This window comes from Anomalospiza imberbis, chromosome 8, assembly GCF_031753505.1.
Source record: "Anomalospiza imberbis isolate Cuckoo-Finch-1a 21T00152 chromosome 8, ASM3175350v1, whole genome shotgun sequence".
Taxonomy (NCBI): domain Eukaryota; kingdom Metazoa; phylum Chordata; class Aves; order Passeriformes; family Viduidae; genus Anomalospiza; species Anomalospiza imberbis.
In genome coordinates, this window is record NC_089688.1 from 13,753,653 (window position 1) to 13,780,448 (window position 26,796).

General features: G+C 37.1%; 1 protein-coding gene across 13 annotated transcripts in view; it reads right to left on the reverse strand.

Annotated features, from left to right (window-relative positions):
• LRMDA (leucine rich melanocyte differentiation associated) overlaps positions 1 to 26,796 on the reverse strand; it is a 656,646-nt gene that overhangs the window by 549,532 nt on the left and 80,318 nt on the right. Inside the window, exon 1 of one of the 13 annotated variants that reach the window (XM_068197420.1) lies at positions 11,832 to 11,841. The exons of the other annotated variants lie outside the window; for them this stretch is intronic. Within the exon in view, the coding sequence (XP_068053521.1) occupies positions 11,832 to 11,836 (5 nt within the window). The 5' untranslated portion in view covers positions 11,837 to 11,841. Of the gene's footprint in view, positions 1 to 11,831; positions 11,842 to 26,796 lie in introns of those variants that run through there. 13 annotated transcript variants of the gene reach the window in all.

A 26,796-nucleotide genomic window follows, 5' to 3' on the forward strand; every position in this document is an offset into this window, starting at 1 on the left:
ATATCCTAAACAGCTTGTAAGTACTTTCACAGCTTATTCCCAACCAGATCAGCATACAAAGAATATGGCAGTGGAGGCAGCATCAAATCCCCTGTGGATCACAAAATCCCACCTGCCCTTTTATCAGCAAAGCCCTCCAGTATCATAATCTCAGCCAGAGATTACTTCCATCAGTTTCCCCTCTCTATTAGTTTAGACAATTTTAACTAGACAATCAGTATAATCTGTTTATATGTCAATAAGCAAAGCATATAGCAAGGTTTGGGGGTTTGGGTGTGCTTTTCCCTACCAAAATATCTTTTAGTCCATTATTTAGGACAAAAAAATGTGCAAGCTTATGTACTTTTTTACTGAACATCAATGGAATATTTTGTCACAGTCCTAAGGCCTCCACCAAAACTAAATTAAAAACAGGCTATGTGGAAAAAGGGGGGAAAATGTTATTAAGAAAAATGTAACATATTTGCATCTCAATTCAGACATCCCATGTTTGCCATAATACCACTACATAGTTGAGTGGCACAAGTGAAAGTGAAATTGTTTTGGCTGAGCTGACAGTAATAAGGTTGATATGAATCATAGAACCATTTAGCATCAACTATATTATAACATTCAGTTTAATCATGTTAAGTGTAAGGGAAAGAAAAACAGTAAAAGGAATATACAAGCAATTTACTTGCAGGCATTTTTAACAACTTTATTTAAGCTTGTTTTATCTGCATAAAGAATATCCCAATATGCCTGTTAAGTGAAATGAAAATGGAAAGTGTTTCAAGTAGCATAAAGACATTAAAGAATGCCTTAAAGTGTATGAAAATTTTACATCAGCTCTTATTACAGTTGATTGCTGAACTGACAAGGGAAAAAATGTATCTCAGGTTTCCCTCCACTTGTACATTAATAAGCATTTTTTAAGCATCATTCTGCAAAGAAACTGAAACACTTCAATTCTGAAAGAACAGCTTTGACATTACATCTACTAATAATGAATAATATCAAGATATATTTTATTTTGGAGAAAGAAAAGGCCTCTCCTGATCTTCTATAATCCCAATTTATTTTGCTGAAGTAGATCAATGTACACCAGTTGATTTTATGCTAGGCAGCCAAGGATACTGATTGCAACTTTTATGTCTCATGTAGGTTTTATCAGTGGTAATTCATTGGTCAAGTTAAAGGCAACTTAGAACTCTCACAATTTGGATGGTAGTTTTCTTTTTCATTCACTTGCCCAGTGAAAAAGAAGGGTTTTGGCTTAGAATCTTAACCATCCACATGTGACCAGGTTTTGCAAACACCACATTTTTCAATGAGTAAGATTTCTATCATTAGTTTTTTACCTTATGGAACTAGAAATGCAAATGTATTGTTCAGTACTAAATGACTAAGGGGATTGAACAGAACCCAACACCTATCATAACCAGCTGCTGATAGCAAATCAGATACACTGCATTTTTAGCTTCTGAAATGCACTTTTTAACCAGTGTGTTCAAAGAACACAAGCCCTCATGACTAGGTAAAGTTTATATAAAAACTTACATTTTCAGAGTACATTAAATGGTACCATATAAAAAAATATCTATACCCAAAAGGACTTCCTCAGCCTATAACACATCTCCCAGCTCCTCTTTTGCCCTGTTTGATTAGGATTTAGCCTATGCTTACAGATTATCTTTGGAAAGGCCCCTGGCTGTGCCAAAAAGAACAAGTTAAGCAAAGGATTAACCAATACACTCTCACTAATGCAGTCAAACTGTCACTGGGATCAAAGACTTCCACAAGAGACAGAAAGTGATTTAGCCAAGTGTCCCTCCATGAATTAATGCAAAATATACTATAACAGTCACTTTGTGCCTGACTGAAAGAATATACCGCTCTGCTTTCACTTCTCAGAAGGCAAAAAAAAAAAACACCAAAAAAACACCCTTTGTATTAAATCCAACTGTTTATTCTTTAAGCAAATACTTCATCTTCTCAGCACTTCTAGGAGACAAAAGATGCTATAAGAAGTCCAAATTCAGAATTCTTGCAATGGGAAACAATTAAAACAAAAAAATTCAACTCAAACAATGGAACTGAACAGGTCTTCAGAGCTCATTGCTAATTTTACTTAGTCACTTGATACTGAAATACAGTGTAAGATGAAGTAGCTGTGGGCCCAGTTACTACATACATAACAGTCATGATGCAGGAGACTAGGAGGCCCAGGAACCCCACACAGATTTTGCTCAAAGCATGTCATTTTTATTACTTGTTGTGTGATGGACATTATATAAGAATGAAACTGAAAAATTATTTATGCCAAAAACTGCACAAGCTTCCCTAATACAAGAAAAAGGAAACTGCTAACTATATTTTAACCAGCATTTTAGAGTCAACACTTCAAAAACATCAAGGGAAACGGTTCCACAGACACAACACAACTAATATTACTAGTGTTCTGACTAAAAATGTACTGATTAATACATCAATTTATGGATAATTCTGATCAATACATTGATCTCAACTGTACCTCCTAACAAAGCAACCCACATTAAAAACAGTGATGTCCTGCGTGTACCACTGAGGGGAGTTTAAATACTGAGAATTAGTCCCAAATTCTAAGAACCAACATGTAAAAAAAGAAAAAATACTATTTCAGCACCATATCCTACTTACTCAAACTCTCCAGCTTACATAAAACTAAAGGGAACAATAATACCTCAATCTAATGTCTTCTTCAGCAGCAGATGCAATTTCTTCCCTTCATGGCAAGAAGTTACTATAAACAGGCCATTTAATTGTGGATTAAAGCAACAAGAGGAGATGCATAACAATTTAGCAAATAGACTGGTGCTACATTTGTATGAGAACAAAAATAATAGAAAAAGCATGGAAAGAGTATTGTCAGCCCCTTTAATAATATTAGGAGGTAGAAGTACTTATTACACATCCATTTTTTTGTCCTCCAGCTAATATCACATTCTGTTGTTTGAAAGTGTCTCTATGTAAAATAACTACTTTGCTCCCACAGAACTCAGAATTTTTTTTTAAATGTATATACATTAATTCATCTTAATTCAGCAGTCCCATTTTCCTTGAACATTTGAGCTCTGTTGTTTGGTAATAGACACACAAAGACACAGTCTAAGTTATCATCATCTTCAGGTTTTCTGCAAACTACTATTAAACTTTTAGATGTTCAGATTAACAGGAGAGCTATGTTTATTTTGCACAGTTCAGAACACACAGTTCACATCTACAGAGAGTTGTAACCAAAACAAAAAAAAAACCAACAACAACAAAAAAAACCCTACAAAAAACACCCCAGTTACTCTTTCCTCATTCTTTATTGTCCTGTAAACCTGTAATCACTAGCTAGTCTGCCAAATTGTGAAACTCAATCGTGATCTGAGAAGAATTTTGGAAAGTTCATAAAATGGTAACCCACACACAAAACCTCAAGAAATAATTTCATTAATTAAAGGTAAGCGCTTGCGACAGCTGCTCTCCAGAGAAGCATTTGTCGTCAGAATGCTTTAAGGAAAGCACACAGTATTTCATCACTGTGTTTAGACTTCTTATGAGATACAGTGTGATTAATGGAGAAAAAATAAATATTAAAAGTCTTACCATGTGCCAAATTAAGAAGAGCACTTGATAAAATAGGCACCACTTCTTGTGAGTAATTTGAAAGAATAACTGTTTTTCATTACAACCTCAGTTCCCAGCAGGTCATACATAAACCAAGCCAGCTGCAGTTCAAACAAAGGTCTGTCCAAAGGATGGGCTCAAGGTGCAGATAAATCATTATTGCAAAACCAGTGCCAAGCTTCACTCTCCCTTCTGCTTCTTCCATTTTAATAAATTGGGCTTGACCCCAAAGCTCAGTTATTTAAATACCTTAGCTTCATTTTTGTCCTGTACTTTTCCACAAATAAAAATTTATTACAAATTAAGATTTATTTGCAACAACCAAAGCAAGTCAAAGCTCTAGCAATATCCTCTAAAAGTGTTCACATGATCCCTAAAGTTTATAGAAGCTTATGAGTAAGCTACATGACCCATCAGGTATATGGTGAACGATTCATCTCATTTTAAAGCTACATACTTGAAGTTATTTCTTGAAAACTACAGCAGTATATTCACAGATTGAAGTTTTCCATTAATCATTTTCAAGCTGTTCTTTACAATTTGTAAAAAATGTGAGGTTAACTCAATTCAAGGAAGACAAAGGAATAAGATAAAATAAAATAAGAACACTTATATGGCCCAATATTTGCTAGGTAAAAGAAATGTTAGGTCTTGCCACGCTGTGCCAAGACCCCAGGATTGGATCCTGACATCATGATGACTGTGCAAGAACCTCTTCACTGGTACCAGGGGCAATTCTGGGCAGATCACCTGAATCTTTCTGCAGCCTCTCAGAGATTTGGGGTTTAATGAGCAATAATCACATGACTTCACCTTCCAGTCTTCTCACTTTCACTACAGAGAATGAGTCTACCCTCAGAGTTCTTTACTCCAAAGTACCACAGAGTAACTAATCAGATGCCCTACAGGTACCATAGGCATTCTACCATGTGCACACCATTATTTTCACAGCTATGAACCTTGCATTATTACCACTTTTTATTTGCAGTTCAGAGTTGTAAAACCATCCCCCTTTTTTTGGAAACATACCTTAGCTTTGTTAAATATTAGCACACATTAGTGAAAGTGGCAGTCATTGTAGAAGTTCAGTTTTTATAAACTTAATATTGTGGTTACAATTTCCCATAGTCTTAGCTTACTGCAGTTCTTTTGAAGTTAGTGCCTGGTGAGAAACCTTGTTTAGACAGCTATAGAGTGGAGCTGCCAGGCTTTTAACTGTGCCAGAGAACACAGACCACCATAGAGTAGCACACAGGAGTCCTTATATCAGATTCAGTAAAATCTTGTCACTAAAAGGAGTGTAAATCCAGGACATTACAGCTCCCAATCATAGTTTACAGATAAAAAATTACATTTAAGAAGGAAAAACAAATAAATAAAGTTTAAAAAGGGGTTGTGAGGAACAAACACAACACATGAAAGTATCAAAATATAACAGGGACCAAACATGGGGAGGTTGGAAAAACTCAAATAAAATAGGTCTCATTTCAAGCTATGCAAAATAAATAATAGCTTTACGTTCCCCTTTGGGGACTTGTATTCATCCAAGATATAAATCTGAATACAAGTCAGCACTCATGCCAGCAATTAAACATAAAATGTGGCATTTTTGAGTCTTTTAAGAGCAAGAAGAAGGAACCTCCCTCCCCCCCCCCAATTATTTTCAAAATATTTGAAATCCTATAGAAATTGTGAAACATTACATTGTGGTATTCTAAAGTAATAGCTCTTGTTTATATCCATATAAATTTAGTCCCCTGGCACTACTGGGCTTATATAATAGAAGAGAGTTATTTTAACAGTGCCCTGTTAAAAAAAGAAGCAACTCATTTTCAACTCATTTTCTCCAGTGGGAGGGAAGTGTGGCCTCATGTGAGAAAGGGAACATGCCTAAGTTATTACTGTAGGAAAGCAATCTGTCAAAGCCTGGTCGTTTTGGCATGGTGAGTACCACTGGTGAGATCAGAGAGTCAGATCCTGCTTGCAATTACTGCTAAAGGACCTTGGATACAGGCAGCCTGCTATCAATTATTCCCCTGGCCTCAGACACTTGGACTTGTCAAGTTCCCAGTGTCTTCTGTTTTGTAACAGTAAGAAAAAGGGCTTCCCATGATTGGTTCTTGGAAGTTTCTCACATGTTGTGTCACTCCAAAGTGTCATTAACAATTCAATTAAAATTTCACAGCACATGTCAGCATATTCAGGTTTTTGTCTGCTAAAATAAGGTCCAAGACAGATAAAGCAGATTCTGTCTCAAAATCTTGACTTTAAAAGTTATGCTTTCATATGTAGATTATCAAACATGACACTGCCTGCCACCTCAGTGAAACAGTGTGTTTGATGTCCCTACTCTACTAATAGTACAAAGAAAAAATTGTTTAACTAGAAAACCAAACAGCAGCATCACTTGCAAGACATTACAACTTGCATTATTTGTTTAATTTGGTATAATATAAATTTTCTGTTTGCTGTTTTTTGGTTTTTAGAAATTCTCACCAGTCTATTTCTGATGTTAATTTTATTTTTAGAAACACTTAAGTATTAAATTACAGGGTTTTACATTATTTTACTTTCCTGTAAAAAGATTAGCACCAGATGTAAAGTGTAAATGGAAATTAAATTAATCTAAAAGGTGTATTACACATGAGTTTTGCTAGATATGGCCACAAAAAGATGACATATCGCTCATTCACATAGTTTATTCATAGTTCAAGGGCCTCTCTATAATTTTTCTCCAATTATACAATGTAAAAAAATTTAACATCTTAAAGTTTTCAGTAGAATTGGAACGAAGGTTCAGTCTTAAGCCTTCTAAGGCAGCTTTTACTCTAAACCATCAATAGGTTTAGTCATGCAAGGAGAAGATTCTTTAAACTTACCAAAGACTTTGTTTAAAGCCCAGGAAAATGTGGACTGTCAGCATCCTTTGTGTTGTTTTGCGGCTTAAAGCCATTCCCCAGTACACTGGTGACCCTCTACCCCAGTTCTCTAGTTTCTCTTTGACATCAAACTCAGGATTATTGTTAAATTTTCTTCCAGGCAAAAAGGAGATTAGAAGCCCAGCTGCAACAGCTGACTGACAGGAAAGAGAGTAGAAAAAAATACATAAATAGATATAAAAAGTTTAACCACCATATTACCAAAATAATTTCTTCCACACACCAACTAAGAGCATTGATCAATATACAAACGGCTTGAGAAGCAAAAACTCCAAGAAATGTGGGCATCTCCTCTCAGAGTGTCAAGACAGGATTTGACAGTTGAAGGGAAAAATGATTTGCATGTAAATCCCGATCAAAAGCAAGCTTGCACCCTGAAGTTGTCAAGTTTTGCTACCAGTCTGACACTTAAATGGGCTATAGCAAAACTTGATTTAAACTAAGGAGAAAAAAAACATGGCAACTCAATTACCCCCTTGCAGATCAGATCTGGCAGTTCAGGTCAAACTTTTCACCCTGCCATTTCTCAATACCTGATGCCTTAAAGAAACAATATGTATTCCTCCTACAACCCAAGATGAAAATACATTTCCCATGGCTCCCTACTGTGCCTTTAAAAGTGAATGGGGGTGGGAGGCAAGGTAGGTTTAGAAATATCTTGCAACATTGAATTTTGGTTTTGTTTTGTTAAATTTTCTCCTGATCAAAACAGTTTAAATTATATGGTAGGGAAAATTATTTTATACAAACCTATTTGGCCTAGAGCAATGTCTAGTCTATATTGACTTCTAGAAAAATTCATTTACTTTTGAAAAAACTCCCATCCTGTTATACTTTAGAAGGGATATATCACTGAAAAAAAGTTTGCCTGTAGCATCACAGAACAGAGAACTACTTTGCCCAAAGGATGTGAAAAAAACTCAAGTATGAAATTTCATGAAAATTGGAGAAATATTTATATGGTGCAGTCAGTTTTTACGATAACAAGGACTGCTCTAGTGTTACAAAAATCAAAGCCAAATATTTTCTAGGACTCAATTCTTAGAGCAGTTCCATCCTTCAGCCGGTCAATTCATGCAATGTCTTCAGCTTCAGAAATGTAACAGGTTTCTGTAGCAGCACTCAACAGCTCCAACACCTGCTACTGATTTGTTTTGTGTCCCCAGACCATCCACCTCAGCTATTTACAAAGTAACTTTTCTCTGTTCATTGCCATTAAAATGAGACATCTGAAATACACTTCAGATGCTGCTTTACAGGCAAAAAAAATACTCTGCAAGAGAGAAACCAGTGGATTGCCTATAGCTAACTTAAATTCTTTAAACATTAGAACTAGGGAATAATTTAATGACATCCCATATGTTATAAAAATTTGTTCACTTTACCAGTAAAAATTAGGGCAACTTCAAAGATATGTTCACTGCACTGTCACACACTGTCCAGAACTAAAGCCTATATGCACAACCCCCTCAGCCAGTTGATGTCAGTTGCAAAAAGAGAAGAACATAATATAACAAAATGCCTCCTTTTTGCTGACCAGAAAACACTACCAGTGTTCATGATCATGTTCACCTCACAACTGGTGCTCTGTCCTCAAATACTCCTATCTCACTACACCACAATCCCATGCTGTGCCCAGCCTGAGCAAAGGGACAAAACCCAGCCTCCTACTTTAAGCAATAGGAACATTCTGGGGCAAGTTTTCTAATACTAATCCTTCATTTGTGTGATTACTGCATGTGTATAAATAATAAACTTGCATCCTAGCCATTTAATGAGCTAGTTATGCAAAATTTAGCAAATTCCATTGCTTGCACCACTATTGATCCCCAGAAGAATGTTCAGAGAAGATGAGTGCACAAAGTAAGAACAAGTCTGTTGCTACAGGCCACTCAGTTCACTACTACTACATTTCTAAATAAATTATATGCTCAGATAGCAGTTGGCACAACCAATTCACGCTAACACTCTGGTGTTAATCTCGATATAGAAGTATGAAACAAAGTGAGCAAAAAACTAAGTAAGAGGATTCAACTTAGGGCAGTTGTCTTTATTACTTTCATGAGTCACTATAAGAATTAGACACAATATAGTTTTCTGCTTCTACTCAAGGGACAAAAAAATTCAGAGTTACAGTTATGAACAGACTGCTATTTTTCTGTGTCACTATGAACATCTCTGACCACGACACAGTATTAATGAAGGATTTTAAAGCTTCATGTGATTAGGAAAGTGGCAAGCATTTACAGCATTTAGATTGTTAAAATCTTAGCAGCAAAGATTTTTTTGTTCAGAGTTTTACAAAGCATTGTCAAAACAATGTCCTGCTACAACAGTGACAATTTTATACACTCCCAGAGGAAGTGCAGACAGTATTTCAGGGGACTTTGAAATACTGCCATTTTTATTTCTAGAAATCTAACTCAGACTACACCTGAAATTAAAATCAGATTTGTTGTTAATCAAGCTGAAGTATTGAAAAGAATAAATTACCTCATGATTTTGGTCTCAGACTCTAAATTCAGTTACATAATGTCATCTTCACTTGCCCTCATCTTTATTTCTGTAGCTGTAATCTAACCTTTAAAAACTCATTATGCACTCTAAAACAAACAAAAATGACACAAGTCTAACTAAGCTACTCTACCTCATTATTGTTGGAGGAAAAAAAAAACACACCACATCAAAACTTCCTTAAAAGAAGTCCTAAAAATTAAATTTGGGTGTAACACTAAGTCATTCAGAATCCATAGAGTGAAAGTAACTAATTTGTCATAGATCTACCTAAACTTCAATATTTCAACAACTACTCTAGCTTTCACACCTGAAAAACCGGGGGTTTGGGTTTTTAAATAATTTCCACCTTAACAGTCATTTTCACTGCTAGAAAAGACAGCAGGACAATCTTAGCTCACTTTTTTTAGGTTTTAAAACATAGCGACATAAATTATTTTTATACTTTTTTGTGCTAACACACTCACTCATTCAGCAATTTAATCAACAGTGAGGGGATACACACCTTTTTATTTCATTTAAAGTCAGAGTAGATCCCTCTTGAACTACTTGTAAAGTAAGCAATACCAGGCTGGTTGACCCTCCACTGAAGTGGATTCTAGAACTCATCCAGAAGGAAAAGACCACACTGACACAGGCAACCAGCTTCCATATTGCAGTTCTGGACTGAGCTAACACTCCAGCAATTTGCAGGGGGTAAAACAGACCAACTTTTGCTGAAGGCTTGCAATAGGGTGATGACCCTGACTCGCTACCAGCTTTACAAAACCAGATGTGAGATCCCAAATTAGCAGGGGATGCAGCAGGAAGTAAAGAAGTGGGAAAAGAGCTCATTAGTATTCTATCCTGTTGAGGAAGAAGAGTGATTTGTTCACCATGGTTCACTTCTAGCCCAACAGAGAAGCAGTTCACACCCAGGTCACCTCCTCATCACCAAGAAAAGGCACAGTTTCCAACTTACTGGCAGATAGAAATTGTGTACTTCAGTGCAATCTAGTTCTGCAGAGTAATGATACACATTTAGAGACCTTAGCTGTATGTAAAGCAAGATGCTACAAGCAGGTTTTCCTAAGTTTTATATAGTCTGAATTCAGTATAAATCAACTCTAACTCACTTCCATAAAGATTCAAGTCTTTCTTACTGAACAGTCACAGCAGATAGCACAGTACTTGCAGATGCCCTTATACTAACCCCACAAAACAGCACCATTCTACCTCAGGAAGCTTAGGTTCTAGAGGTCTTACATATTTATTTTCAATTTTTTGTATTAAAGTGAGAATCAAATTTCCACAGCTATTACTATGTTTAATTTGGAGCACATGGAATAAGGAAGAAGACACTCTCTATTGTTCAGCCTCCACAATGCACAAAATAGTAGCAGAGCAGCACTAATCGGAAAAACTTTTCCTGGCTTTCATGGCCTGTTTTGATTCCACAGAGAAATACTCCTGCTGTAAGACAACAGCCCATCTCCATTGAACTCATGGCTATCAAAATTTTCGCTCAGATTTTACAAATGTGCTATCATAGATGTATAAAATCTGTACACAGTACCCTTCCATAATAAATCAGTCTGACAGCCTTATCAATTTCCAAAAAGGTAAAAAATATCTTCTGTGAAGTTTAAAACACCAGAAAAGGAAAACTTCTAAAACCAGTGCCAACACATTTTCAATCAAAGCACACACACTTGGCTTACGGGGTTGTCTGCTACCACTGATCAATAAACACAGTCTTGCTTCTGCTTCTATTCACCAGAGAGAGTTCCAGTGGCCTACCACACTAGTGCACACACACCACCAGTGGAAAGTGAGCCTTGCCCACTTCTTTTTTGGTTTTTTAGGCCTAAAGATGACTTAAGATTTCATTGAGTCTAAGTACATTTTGTTTTTTTAAGGCTCACAGAGCCTAGGTTAGGTTTTCTTAGTATCACCCTTATAAATTCAAAGGTCCCCCCATTTCTGCTCAGAGCTAAATCAGATTTACAAAAACTGTCAAAGCATAGGATGACAGATAAATTAATCTTCCCTTCATGAGTTTACATTCAAGGCATCTGGGTTGCTGATCTGGCCCTAACAAGCACAGGGTCTCTACAAGCTGTCGTTTAAAGCTGATGCTTTCATGACTGGAGATGAATTATGCTGTCATGAGAATCTATTTATTCAGGAGTTAGAAGGTGGGTTTTTGGCTGCAGGATAGGATGATTTCATGGGTTAAGGTCCCCTTGAAATGCCTGTTTAAATCTTGTCCTGGAGTTGACTCTAATACATTTGGAATTTTTTTGACGTTTACAGAATAGCAAAATGCCTTTTTCTTCCACAAAGTTTTACATTTTCCTGAAGCCTGGCACCAGCAGAGAACAGTTCTCAGTACAGCAGCTGATTATTATTTCTTTCCTTCAGCTGAGGTTGATTATCCAGACATTAATAAATTGACATTTTTTAAAAAGGCATGATTCATTTCACAACACTGCCTGTTATGCAGCAGCCTGCTACAAAACAACAGCTTGCTACAATCTGCCAGGATGTTTTGTTATGGAGAAAGGAACAGTTTGTTGGAGGAGCTGGGAAACCAGTGCCCTACCTGTGGAAAAGAAAGTTGTTTCAGGCCCAGCTACTGGACTGATGCAGCAGAAACAATGACAGTCCTTGAGCTGTCACAGCACTTAGCACAGCCCCTGCTGCAGTACAGATGGCCACCATACAATTTCAGAAAGCTTCAGCCCACACAGAGTAACACCTTACCCCATCAGAAGGCTTCAGGTGTCTGCTCCTCTTGTTCTTCAGCCCAACCTTTTATACCCTCATGTCCATGCAGTGCACCTGTGTGCCCTCTGCTCCCTTTGGTGGTTGCTCAGTGCACCTGGGCACTCCATGGCTCATTGCTGTCAATGCTGCTCACCTGCTTCTCACAGCTGTGCCCACTGGGGATGAGGCTGGGCCACAGCCCCACCCCAATTACCACACACTGTGTGCCTACATTGAGCAAAGCAGTCAGGGAGAAGTTTCCATAAATTCTCTCAGGTCAGCAACATGCAGGGAAAACAAGGCCATCAAGAAGTCAGTTGAGGATCTACTGACTCAACTAAACAAGAGGAGAAGCTTTTGAATACAGCAAAACACTGAGTGACAAGCTTCAGTCCATTGTAAAAGATAAACTCCACAATAAACCTTATGCATATTTAACCAGTTCCTCAATAGCTAATAAGATGCCTATGCCTTGTTATCTAATAATTACCTGACTGGTGTTCACCATTCCAATATGGAACACCACAGGGGATTTGGGAAAAGGGATGGGCTTAGTCTGTTAAACAACTGAATAGCCACAATTCCTCAGTTCAGCTTGGAGCATGGATCCAAGCCAGAAGACCATAACATTGTTAAAAGAAGCCATTTGGTGGTGAAAGAAAAAAAATCAACATATGAAATAGATCCATATCTATCTAGGTTTCAAACTAATTTGGGGCAATATTATATTATAAGAACAGGGAAAATTATTACATTTAACGGAAAAAAATAGTAATGTTTTTCCATCAAAGCAGCAATAAGAAATATTCATTGCAGGAAGAATGATAAACCAAAATAACTTTCTTTCCCAAGGAATCATTTTCAAGAGCATAGAAGTAATAAAGAAAAATCCAACCCTCTTCTCAGAAGATAACCCAGTTGCAGGCAAGAAATAGCTGGTTTTCAGTAAGCAGTGAGAAGTGGTGTTAGAATGCTAACATAGAAATGAGGCAATCTCAGAGAAGTTCAATTTGACTGTTGATACTTGATTTGTCACTTTCTCCGTGCTCCTTTCTAAAGCACAAGCCTTCTCTACGCAAACTTTTTTTTTTTTCTTTAGGGTGACAGTACCCTTTTGGCTATATTCCCTTTTACACATAAATTCATCATTAAAATGTCACTATCACTCTTTTATTGTTCAGAAAAGAGAACATTCTTTAAAAGGCTTGAAAAATGCACCCAGAAGCTGATCTATGCTAAACCTATCACTCTTCCAGGAAGACATCTAGTCTTTCTTTTCAAGCTGTCATTATCAGCTATGAAACTCACAGAGAAGTACAAGTTCACATTGTGTCCTGCCTTGAAATTTCCTTAATACTGGCACTCACAAAGGCACAATGTTTTCTCAAACCTCCCTTCTGTCTTTTTAAGAAATTGCAGGGGGGTGGGAGGGCAAATTCCACAGAATTTCAAAGCAACAATCATAAACAATGCAGAGGCTATATCTCTTGCATAATCTAAAACTAATTTAACCACAGGACAGTTTAAAAATATTTAAAATACAAAATGCAAATGTACATTTATAACAGAATTGATCTTCCAGTAAGCACTGCTTACAATTCCCATTGGCCTAAATCATCTCATTGCACTATCCAAATCCCACTTGCATTTTCAATTCTAGGAATTCAGCCATTCCAGGTGTCTGGTTTTCTGTTATCACTTCAAGAGGGATTTCAGCAAAACTATGCACAGTAGTAGGACAAAGCATTTTGAAAACCTCTCTTCTGTTTATAGACATTGCAGTGCTTTTGGAAGTGTTAATTGAAAATTTAGCATTGGGTGCTGTAAAGTTGATCAACTTGCCTTTGAAAAAAGAAGTCTCATATCACTTTAACCAGACCTCTAAATTTAATTTGCCTCCAAATACATCAGACAAAGGATTTTGGTTTTCTGAAGGTTTAAATATAAGCCAATATAAAAATCAAAGGGCTACTCCTTTAGGATTAGCATCAAAACAAGTTGACACTTAAAAACCCACAAAGTACAGTAAGCAGATCTTAGCAAAAACCATGCAGCTTTCTAATTATTTTAATATACTTCTACCAAGCACTGCAAACTAATGCAAGATCTATAAGATGCTAAGGAAAGAGAGATCAGTCTGTGGTATTTATGACTTTAGTCATTCTTTCTCAAAACAACAGATGAAATAAAATGTATGACATTCCCAAAGAGGGAGTTCCTACTGTAATTCATCTTAAAATGCAATGTTCTGTCATCTCCAGTAACACTTACTGAAAGCAACCATCAATACTTTTTGTCAAAAACCTGCACTCTGTGTAAAATGTTCCATCAATCTCTATTTACATAAAATAAAAAACTTTCAGTGTGATTCTAAAGCAGAACTATTCAGATTCTCAGTCTTCCATTTTCATGCTCTGTTGAAAAATTATTTTGACTGACACAAAAAAATCCCTATGCCTAACAATTTATGGTAAGGGCTGATTTTTTTTTTTAAATGTAAAGCAAAACCACACAGAGTTGCTCTTTTCCATTGATCAGCTAAACAAAACTAAGCATTTTTGTGTACTTTAAACCCTATCCAGTTTTCCTTCTATATTTAAACAGTCTAAATAGTCCTACTTAATAATTGGTGACCAATTTTGCAAAGTAAGCAATTTATTATCGTTCATTTAATCACGTTCCTGTATCCCACAAGTACTCAGTCATCATCCTATAATTTTACTCACATGACCAGCACCATAAATTTCAATCAGAACTAAATCACAAGGAGAAGAATCTATATGTATTCAATGCTTTTGGGTTTAGGGGCATAGTTTTCTAATCCTCATATCACATTCACAGTGTTTCTAAGCTATTAGGCACTAGCAGATCAATACTCAAATAGCTGTTGTTAAAGAGCATGGAAGAAAACTGCAGCAGAAATATACAGCTACAAAGCAGTCATTCATTTTCCAAGTACCAAGCTCATAGCCCTATTAGTGGCCACAGCCAGAAATGAACTAGTTGACTTGAAAAGGAGACTGTAGAGAGCTTTCCAAGTTCTTTCCTTCAGGGTTTCCTCTGGAATAGAGGTGTTCTTTTGCTTTATCACCTTCTCAAAGGAAACACTGCACCCCACTGGGAAACCAAACCATGTCTTTAGGCCTGGAAGACATGAGACTGGGACAGGCACAGGCAAAGTACAGCAGAGCTACCATGGACAGATCACACAAACCCCAGCACCGCTGGGTTTCAGAACAGCGCTGCGGAGCACAGAGCCGGACCTGGGTCCTCCCTGAACCCACAGCTGGACCCCATCAAACAACTACTGTACAGTATTTCCTTCCCACTGAACAAATTTGATCAAGGATTTACCATGCTTTATGTACTCTTTCTACAACTACTTGTAGAAAACTATTCTGATCAGTGGTCATTAGCGTGTAGGTTTTATTTTAAGAGACAACATGAACTAAACATCTTTTTTCCTCTTTTTGCTAGATTTTTTTTATTCAGCTAATCTCTAAGGTGACTTTCAGCTGGGGATACGATTCAAGATTTGCCACTCCACTCCTACTTGTTAATTTATTAGCAGATCCTTTGCCATTTAAAAATGAAAACACTCTGAAAACAAGTAACTTTTCAGAAAACATTGCAGAAATAGAATGTAGTCAGCTTCTCTGAACTGTAGACAGAGAGTCCACAAAGAAAGCAAACAAATCCTAAGGAAAATAGGAGAATGAACAAAACAACACCTAAAGAAGAAAAAAAAAATCTAAGAAAAAAATGCCTACATTTAAGTAGGGATCTAAAACTTTAAACCATCAGAAGATAACAGACTAAATTACAGCATTAAAAATTAATGGACAATCAGATACAGAATTAGAAAGGTCTTGTAAAAATTTCTAATTTTCACATCCACTATTTGGGATAGACAGTAAGACCTTAGTGAGCTCAACCAGCTTCATCCCCAACCCAGAGTGGGCAGGGAAACAAAAGAAAATTCTTGCCAAATGCCACCTGTTAATAAAGAAATAAAATAAATTTTAAGAAGACCACAACCCATTTTTTGCAAGCTCTCACTTCCATACAGCTATATGGAGCCACAGCTGAGCTCCCCATCACACAAAACACATGCTAAATTTTCTGGCTGAGTGCTATCACTTGGAGATACAATTCAAAGCTCAAAACACAAGATATTTATTGCTCCCTTTTCTAAAAGATGACAGACCCAAGCCAGGACTCCTCCTCTACACAAGTTACATGAAATAATTAACTTTCCTAAGTCCTAAAATTCAACAGTTGATAAGTCAGCAAGTAAAACTATTTCAACTTCACCTCACAGTACTGAAATTAGCAGTGTTTTTGTTGTAAAAAATCTACCATTTGATTTCTCCTATTTTTATATGTATTTTATTTATAAATTACTAATGTCTTTCCTGGGGCAAAATGGATGAAATAACATCTACACAAAACCATCTTTCTTCCAAAGGGGAAAAACACCTAGCACAAATCGACCCAACAATGGGGAGCTATTAGCAATGAATACACAAGCAGTGCTCAATTCTGCACAATCATCATTACCTACACAGCTGAACACTTAATGTGCTACTTCTAGAACAGTTACAAAGTGGCTGCCTACATTGTTTTATAGGCAGCCAAGAAAAGTAAGAATATGATGTATGGCTAGGAAGAAAGAAAAATGTTGCATTTTTTTCCCTTTCACATAAAATAATGTCCAGTTACACAAAAACCTCAGCTGAAGATATCAAGGTACCTTGCTTTTTTCAAATCATAAAACAAAATCAGGTACAGTACAAGTGCATTTAGGTGACCCTCATAATCATTTGATTATAGCAGACATATAAGAACTTGAGGCCAAAGAACTACAGATTTTCTTATCAACCTGTCACATGCCGGGAAAGCTAAAGGGATGCATCCTTTCCCAGCACGTCTAAGATTCTTTGCTCACATTACAAATTCATGGTTTGCTTGTATCACTCCTCTGTACAGTTGGCCTCCTCCACCTTGGGAGGGAATAAAATGAAAAAAAAAGAAAAGGTCAGTCTACCCTAGGAACATCTAGGGGAAAAGAGATATCTGTTCAAACACAACCAAATGTGTTCTGGAACAGTTTTCACTTACTTCAGTAGACAAGCCATTATTAAACTTCTGGTTTTTTAATAATTACTGTTATAAAAAAATTAAAATAAAGGAAAAAAAAGAAGAAAAAAACAGCACAGGTAATCATGCAAATAGGAGTAAAGGAGTTGTGCAACTTTTTTCTTGCTTTCAGCAAGTATTGATTAAAATGACTATAAGGGTCTTTAAAAAGCTGACAAAATAAAATTGTAATAGCACAGTGCAGTAGTGTTTATACTTAGTTCACTGTTCCCCAGTTGTTTTTGCAAAACACAAGCTCTAATTTTTCAGGAGTAAATAAGGCTTCAGCCTTTTATGCTTGTGGATGAGAACAAGTTCAGTGTTGCATTGGGAAGTCTTTAGGTTGCAAAGAAAAAATGCCCAGTTCAGCTTCATTTTTTTCAGGAGAGTGACACAACTAGAATTTGACTCAAAAATTCTAAGAAATATAATTCCAAGGAGTACACAATCAATTTCATCTGGCCATCATAGCTGTCAACACCCATTCTCCACCTGCCTGAAACTTAATAGAAACTTCTATTTATTCTGGCTTAATTCCAGCCATTCCCCCAAAAATGAAGGGCTTCAGTACCAGCAAACACTACTTTATTCCAGTTCTTCCTGGAATAAAAAGTAAGCACTCCAAAAAGCAGAGGGGCAGAACAAGACACCTTAGAAAGATCCCTAGAATACAGACAAATTTCTCCTGAAGATTAGGCAAAGCCCACCTAAAAGATTCATTTTACATTAGGTCTGTTTCTAGGTTTGGATTAGATCTGGAAGTTTCCTTGCTCTAACTCCCAAGACGATGCAATAAACCCCCAGTCCTTACCAATCCATTCTGTGGAATATCTCTCAAAGTCATTCCTGGTCTATCCCCGTTATTCAACGGAGTGCTTTCGTGCAATTTTGTGAACACAGCAACACACTAGATCATCCTGGCAACATAAAAGAAGCACAACTTAAACTGGCAAAATGTCAGTGGAAAAAAGATGGGTCGACTGTAGGAAGAGGAGAGAAGGTGAAAGAACAAAGACAAAGCTAAAAGCAAAAGACTCCTTTTGGAGAGCTACCCTAGAGGTATAAACAGGGACAAATTATTTTCTCAGCTCTGACTGCTCTAAAATATGCATCAACTGTAGAATTACCAAAGTTCTCAAGCTACCATCTCTAATCTAGTTCCTATGGACACAAAAAGCCTTCCACCAGTCTGGTTAACCCACTGACTTTCCACATGGGTCACCAGCTTTTGTTGGGATCTTCTAGTGCCTTTCCACAGTCTCATACTAAAAGCCCCAAGAAACAGTTCACCAGCAGTTCCATGGGAATGGCAGCATCACGGGACTCCATCCCCAGCAGCCGAGAACCGAGGGAGACATCTTTCAGCACATGTGGGGAGCACTGAGGGCATCACTGGTGTGGGCACATCAATTCACACATGATTTTTCAGTTTGATTGCTCCCAACAAAAACAGGTTAATCCAAAGCCCAAATCATTCATGCTGACCCAGCAGTCAAAAATCTACTGAATAAAGGTTTGTTTTGCTAATACAGCACCACTTTACATTCACCTATATAACACTATTCATTTCAATCAGGAAATGTTCATAGCAAAACTGGGCAGAAAACAGTACTTACCGTCCAAAGTTTAAATATCACTCAAGAAATATTTGTACTCAAACCCCCAGAATCTGGGGTATGGCTGTGATAGCCAGACAGTGAATTGGGATCAAAAGAAAATTTACACAGCTTAAGTAAAAATATCAATTGGCTTTGACCTCACTCCAGAAGGGATACCAAAGTATGCAAAATTTATCAACTGATGCATGTTAATGAGGATTACCAGTGTAAAATTTCTTCAGCCAGTGCAGGACTGCTAACTTCTGCTTAAGGAAAAAGAAATGGATACAAACAGGAAACTGATGTACCGGCAAACTTAAACAAACAAAAAAAAAGGCTCACACATAGCAGCTTCAAAACACAAATCTCTATCATTCCTTTGTCCTGGTCCTGTCACTGTCCAGGGGCAGCATAAAAGTACAAGATGAAAACCATTAATTTTAGGCATCATGCAAAAATAATCCAAATCAATTGCCTCCAAGCTCCCCAAAATAAAAAGTGAGCAAGTCTGATCAATGACTTTCCATTAAGATGATGAAAAACGGCTGCTGAATTTGCTTAAGGGAACACAGAAGCCCCACACACACTGCACTGCTCTTTGTTATCTCTAGTTGAAAGACACTACAGATAAAGAAATCTGCCACATGAAATTTTAAGACTCATCCCAGGTGGCCATAAAAATAACAGAATTTCAAAAAATTAGAGACCAAGCCTATTACAATGTTAGAATCCCCACTTAACATTTCCCAAATTAAAAGTCCTTCCAAAAATAACAGAAATTTAAATCTAAAAGCCTACATTAGTGAGTGCTAGCTCCCTCCAACTGTTTGTTCAGAGACTCTCCAACAAGCATACAGCACACTGTAAGAATTCAATTTGGAAACCATCATCTAAAGCACAGAGGAGAACAGGAAAGTCATATTGCTATAATGCTTAGATTATCAATCATCTTGACAGTTTATTGGCTTTATCACCACACATACCATTAAAATGATGTCTGGCCTAGAATGTCAGGAGGCAAACATTAAACAGACCAGGATTAAAAAGCAGATCCCAAACAGCACTCCAGTAAAGTTTCCCTTCCACTCTGAAATTAGTTAGAGCTGACTAAGTAACTGGCACTAGACTTTGAAGAAATATACAGCCTAAAAGGCGCAGAGTCAACACAGACTTGACGAGCTGATAGGTAATGTCATGTTATGGCAACTCTAAAGCTCCTGCCCTTGATTTATCACGTACTGTGTGCAACAGAATGATTGCTAATGGAGGGAGGGGGGAAGCAAAACAACAACAGCTTAATTTGGTGCTTCTAAGAGCCAAGGGCTTGAGTCAAAAGGGTCAAATTAACTCTTTGAAGTCAAGGAGCAATGTGGTTTTTTATCAATTTTGTAATTATAAAACACACATGAAAAATAACATTTTTACAGAAAAGTAATTTTACAGATTAGGAAAATCTAATAGTGACAAAATATATTCAGAATTCAGTCGTAACAGGTAACTAAACATATACAAATCCTGAGCTTTTGAAGCATAGCTCTGTGTGTTAGTCTGCTAACTAAATTCTGACAATTAAAATTGTGTATCAACAGGGTGCAATTGAGAACTGTGTCTTTTGTTCAGAACCATAGATCCATGTGCTCAGGAACATGCAAGTAGGCAGTAACAGATAATTAAATGCAACTCCCCTTTTCTCCAATCCCCCACCTCAAAAAAAAAAAAAAACGCTGACATTTCTAAGGATTATTTTAGTTCCTGTTTCCTTCTTTTTCTTTTCATTTTCCCCCAAAATGTACTGGCATTTGCATTGTCCTATTTTATTTAGGATTAACATGTCAGTTCTAAATTACAAATAAGCTAATGGCATGACCAACCGAGAGAACCAGGGTCACAGTATTTGCTGAAAATATTCTGTTTATATACTTTCTTATGTCAGTCAAAACCAACATGCACATACCCATCTCAGTTTTAAACAGATTAATCTAACAGTAACTCCAACCTTCTATACTGATTCATCTCTCATCACACACATTGCTTAAAAGAGTACTTCTACCTCTGAGAAAGGTGTTGGGACATTTACTATTTGCCAAATACTGATAAATCTTTGTTGTTTGAGCACTGAAGCTTTAATATTTAGATGTCCTTGCAAGTAAGATTCGACTTTGTAATTACTATTTTACAGTCTACACTCATATTTTGAGGGACTGAAGCACTCTTTTTCAGTACATGCTGTTCTTTAATTAAGACAGCTAAATGAAATTCTAACTTAAGAAAAAGAGCTGACTCTATACTTGATAAACCATGGCAGCAATTTGTAGTAAAAATCACTCTTATCCTTAACTGTGACATATACTATGTATTGGCTCACACAAGAATTTCAGTAAGGTCGGAGACACAGTGAAAGTCTCTCTGAGCTGAATTTTAAAATACAGGTAAAGGCACCTAGAACAGTTATCTGGCAGAAAAATACAAAACACACACAATTCCATAAACAAGACTGAAGAAGATGACCAAATATTTAGCTATCTCCTAAGACCTGAACACTTCTCAGGAATCTGGCATCACCTCTCACCAAACTCTGAATAGCCCAAGTGGAAATCCTAAACGACCAAGAGGATATTTTTAATTAGAAACCTTAAGAGGAATTCCTTTGTTGCCTCTATCACACTGAGGCTGAGAAGCAAGGCTTGGGACTGACCTCACCATGAAACCATCTCCAACAGAGGGAAGTTTAGATGCTAAATGTACTATTGGAAAGCCAGGAATAGAAGAAGGAGACCTCAGAAAAGTGCAGATTACAAAAAACACACCAGATATGAACTCCCCTTTCATCAGCCATTCTTCATACATCATTAGCTCTCCACATTTATTTGAAGGAGAGCTTGGGGGGGAAGCATCCACAGCAGAAAAATGGGGCAGGACAAAACACACATAACCCACCTAATAACTGTTACTGTGTTGTCTTCAAACTTAGTGAGGAGAATAAGAACAATTTTCTTCAGAAGGCAACGAATGCCTACCAAAAAAGCTGTATCGAGATCAGCATCTTGAACAGAGCAGAGAACAGTGGCATTTGCCTGAGGAGTGTCCACTTCATCAACACCTGCCTGCTTCCAGCATGTAAAACACACCGCACTTGTAGCAACAAAGTGTTATAGCAAACCCCAAGATACTATGAGGGCAGAGTAATTTCATTTCACACTGCATCAGGGTGCACTAAATTCAGATTTCTTCTCCATGAGCTTTACTTCTCATACCACAAGTGCTGTACCCAGCAAGTCCCCAAGGACCCGGGCCTCACTAGAAGTTAATGATCCATTAGACAGCCACCTTGATGCAAACCAGAAGGTGGCTAATGCTCTAACAAAGTGGTCCTAAACTACAATAACAGACAACATTCAAGGATTACAGCCACTATAAACCAGTAGCCACAGTTAATAACTGTAATATTTCATTAAAATGGCTAGAAATAATGCACACCAGATACCCAAACAATTACAGATGACCGCAATGGTATTAGAAAAGTTGTAATATAACACTGAACAAAAACAAGTTAGACATTTGCCACAGCACACTGAAAGTGTCTTCACAGCATAAACTCTTCCTAGTTGTTTCACCATCACAGACACAGAAATATTCAATAAAGAATAGAAATTCAGAGAAAGAGCTGATGAAATAGCTATTATTAACAGTCAAAATAAACAAGTAGCATCTCTAAGAATAGCAAGAAGACTTTTGCCCTGTTTCTATGCAGCTCAGCCAATAATGCTATCTTCATAACTTCCATTTGCTTACATTTTTCCTGAAGCCTAGCACACCAGTAGCTATGTCATAAAATATACATCAAACTTCACATGGTTTTAAAATATACCACAATCACTTAATTGTCCTTCCATGCCCCTTGCAAATTAATGTACAGACTTAGAACCAGAATAGTTTAAAAAATTATAATCTTAGTTTAAATATCAAAACAAATTATATTACTGAAGAATACTGCAGCATGGTTTGGGTGATGATCAGTATTGACAAGATGGTGAAAAAGTTCCTTTAAATTACAAAGCTACATCTAATACACTGCTATTGTAAAAGGTATATATAGAAGTAAATGGGGGAAAGGGCAAAAATTCACATATTAGCTACTTAATTTAAGTTAAAAAATCATTATATAGCAAATTAAATTTAGTATTAATAGCACAAAACAGAATTCTTCTGAAAGCTTTGCGTCCTGATAAATGAAAAGTATACCATGAGTGCTAATGCTCATTTATCAGAATTAGATTGCATTTTCATAGTTTTGTTGGATAGCTTGAATGAACCACATCCACTTAAAGCAAAAAAAAAAAGGGAAGCCAAATAAAGAAAATCTAGTTGGAATAAAAGAGTGGAAACATGGAAATGTATTTCCACAGAAGTTCTGTAAAACACTATTTTACTGGCAATATAGTTAGCCTTTGGCAATGTGCCATACACCCAGAGAAACACAGGCCCTATAAAAAGCCTGTGACATGGTGCAAAAGAAGAGTTTTAACACACCCTAAAACACACAAATGGCAATGATAAAGGTATTTACATTTTGGAAGAATGTTCCTGTAGTTTTGTAAAAACTGCAATCAATTTCATCACTGAAGGAGAAAGCTTTGGTTTCTTTTCTAGCTGGTTTAGAATTTTTAATTGGTTTGTTGCTTTTCAGAGGTGCATGAATTGAGTACAGATGAAGTGACTGCTAGCTAAAAAATGTCTCAAGATCTTGTGGCATAGCAGGCACTACTGCCTCCCTGGGCAGCCTGTTCCACTGCCTCCCTGCTCCAGCCTGTCCACCTTCAATGTAAAGTTCTTCCCAGTGTTGAGGTGGAACTTGCTGTGGTTTAGTTTATTGCTTCTTGTCCTGATTCTGGGCACCACTGAAAAGAGTCTGGCAGCATCCCTGTGACACCCACCTTTGAGATGTTTATATGGATTGATTAGATTCTCTGTCTTCTCATTTCCAGACTAAACAGGCCCAGTTCCCGCAGTCTTTCCTCAGCAGAGGGACGCTCCAGTCCCATCTCTGTGGCCTCCATCAGACCCTCTCCAAAAGCTCCTTGTCTTCTTTGCTCTGAGGGGCCCAGAACTGGACACAGTACTCCAGATGTGGCCTCACCAGGGCTGAGAATACATATATTTTTATATATATATATATACACTTGTAGCAGTTATTGAACAACAAGCTGCAATGTGCTGCCCAGCACGGTAACAAAGCAATTCTGGCCTAAATGCAACTTAGGTGTCAGAAACAGAAAGCTGTCATTGTTTTTACATGTCCAATAATCTGTCAATATACTTACTCCTTTATTCATCTCCTACTAAATCCTGTCCCCAAAAAAGCATGGTAAGAGTATCAAGATACCTTTGAGTATCTTCAAACCACCCACATGGTTTGAAGATACTCAAAGGTTCCAATCATGATGACTTCACTGGAGGTTAATGCTTGCTTTGTGCAAACCCAGAGTACAGTTTTCAGTTTAGTCCCGTTTTCTCCAAAAAGAGTCTAGTCTGCACATGCTTAAACAGTCGTGGAACAAATCAGTGATCAGCAAGCAGGGGCTTCTGGGGGATGTGCTTTCAAATTTCATTGCCGCCAAATAAAACCACTAACATAGATACAGTCTCAGTTACATCTGATCTATCCAAGAGAAAATGAACAGCAGCAGTTCCAGCAGAGCACAGGAAAGCATCAGATATCCTGCTTAAAACAACACATGGTGAAAGTTTACCAGTACACCCTACAAGCAGCGTTCACCAAGTCAAACCAGATGCCACAGCTCCTAGTCCTGGAGAATCCCAAGCCTTCCCTTCCAAGGGATACTCTTTCACATACTCCACTACTCTCATCCAACTGTTTATTGCTGTGCCATTACAGCACCCAACCTCCAGGGTAGAGGGTGTTTGAAGCAACAAAACATACTGGGCTGTGTCCTCTAACCATGTTGGGGCAGGTAGGCTAAAAACCAGTAATCACATTCTACTTCAGAGTGTGAAAATAAAGATTTCCCCCCCCCCACCACCACCTACTCCTGGAAAAATATTCTTCCTTAACTTAGGAAATAAGAATTAATAATTCAATTTCTTGTAAGTCTACAATTTCAATGGTATTTGTAGGACTGATAATTCTTCTACCCATCAATGCAAACAACTGTGAACTTCAGAAGTACTAAGAAAAATCCAGTGGTATTAATTTCTGGGGGAAGATGTTAATCATCTCCTCCAAGCAGTTTAAGATACTGCTATACAGTTTGCACTGAAGCCATACCCCAAATTGGAAATTCTTATAATTTAAGAAAACTGTATAAACTACTGTTGTAACAACCACTTTCATAAATGACCACCCAAACTGCCGTTATTACTTTATACTGAAACCCCAAATATAATTAAAATCTCAGAATGAAAATCATACCTTTACAACAAGGTATACTTATATGCCTTTCTATTCACTGTACTAGATAAAGAAAAACACTGCCAGAACAGCAACATTTAGTACCTCTATACCAACCATAAAAGTAAGTAAGTATTTTGAAATCAGTGAGTGTACAGGATCAAACTAAGTTGCAGCAACAAAGCCCTTACACATTTTTTCAGTGACTGCCAGGACACTACAGCTGCATTTGCTGTCTAATTCTGATCTGCAAAGAGATCCACATTCTAAGCTGCTTTTCTGAAGCAAGTGTTCTTCAATCAACTACAATGCAGTATTTTAGGGCATGCAGCTCTCCCACCCAGTGTTAACTTTTGCTAAACAATAAAGAGAATGGAGCAGTTTGCAATTGAAGTCAAAAGTGTCTCAGGTCTGTCTCAATTTTCTAAAGCTTCACTGAGAGGAACCCCTTACTTGTTCCCAAATACTAAATGATTATGAACACTTACTCACAGCCCTAAAAATAAAATAATTAATAAATAACATATAAATTTTAAAAATAAATATTAAAAATCCCCCATGTTTTCAACTCAGTCTTTTTTACCATCTTCAACCTGTATCTGAATGCTACTATGACCTGTCTGAATCAAAAGCTTTCTGAGGTTGGATAACATACCCTGTAACCATACAGGTGTTCAAAGACATTAATGGTAGGTGCCAAAACATTCCATTATCAGCTGCCCAAATTTGATAAATTGTTTTCAGACTTCAGAACAATCATTACTAGACACAAGAAAGCTCCTGCCAAATTATGGATGTTGCAATTCCAAATTACGAAGAGGAAAGCTATTTTACTTATCCTCCCTCAGTCCCTAAAACAGTTTCGCTTGATGTGAGGGGGAAAGAACAAGCAGAGAGTAAAGAAAAGATCAATTTTTTGCTGAGTTTTTGAAAGATAACACATCCATTGTACTTCAGAGGTTAAAATATTTCAGTGCACAATTTCTCAAATTAGTTTCAAGAAAAAACAAACAGGCAAAAAAACCTCCAACTAGTTAGAACCAGACCCTGTGAGCAACACCTCACTATTAACTTCTGAGACTCCATGCAGCTGACTTTCTTGATCCCACAGCCTGTATCACACACACACCACATACACATTCCCCCCTTCCCTTCGGATTGTATACTCACACTGGATTTCTTCCTGACAAAGACACCTGCATCCTTCTTCTGTTAAAGTTTAACAGAACAAAGCCACCTTTTACTGGTTCCACCGAGGAAATGCCAACTTCTCAAGTTACAGAGACCTCTAGAATGTGACAGGTCTCACAGCAAAAAAAATATTTCCTAAAAGTAGTTGCCTACTGATAGGGGAGGAACAGTTTAACCAGAAGAAACATCTCTGTGCAACCTTGGTTGCACACACAACGAAATTATGAGAAGCTGGGGCTCTGGAATAAAAGCTTTGAAAGACATTTCATTCAAGCCAGCACACACCAGTACATTTTGGTTCAAAAAACCAAGTACTGTAAAAAGATTATGCATATTTCCTTGTTTTCCATGCCAGAAATATAATATCAAATTTTTAAAATTAAACATTATTGCACAAAGGCCACTAAAAGCAGTATCCTTTTTTATAAGAGTAGAAAGCGTCCAAACATCCTTTATATTCTTTCCATGAGTACTGCTCAATAAATGTTGCAACCTTGAGGCTTTCAAATGTAGTAGTGATGATACCATCATTTTAAAGGCACTTTTACAAAACATTAGGAAAAATAATTTTTTTCTCAAAATCAAAATAACAGTAACCAGGTTGATTAAAAGTGGTTTATACTAA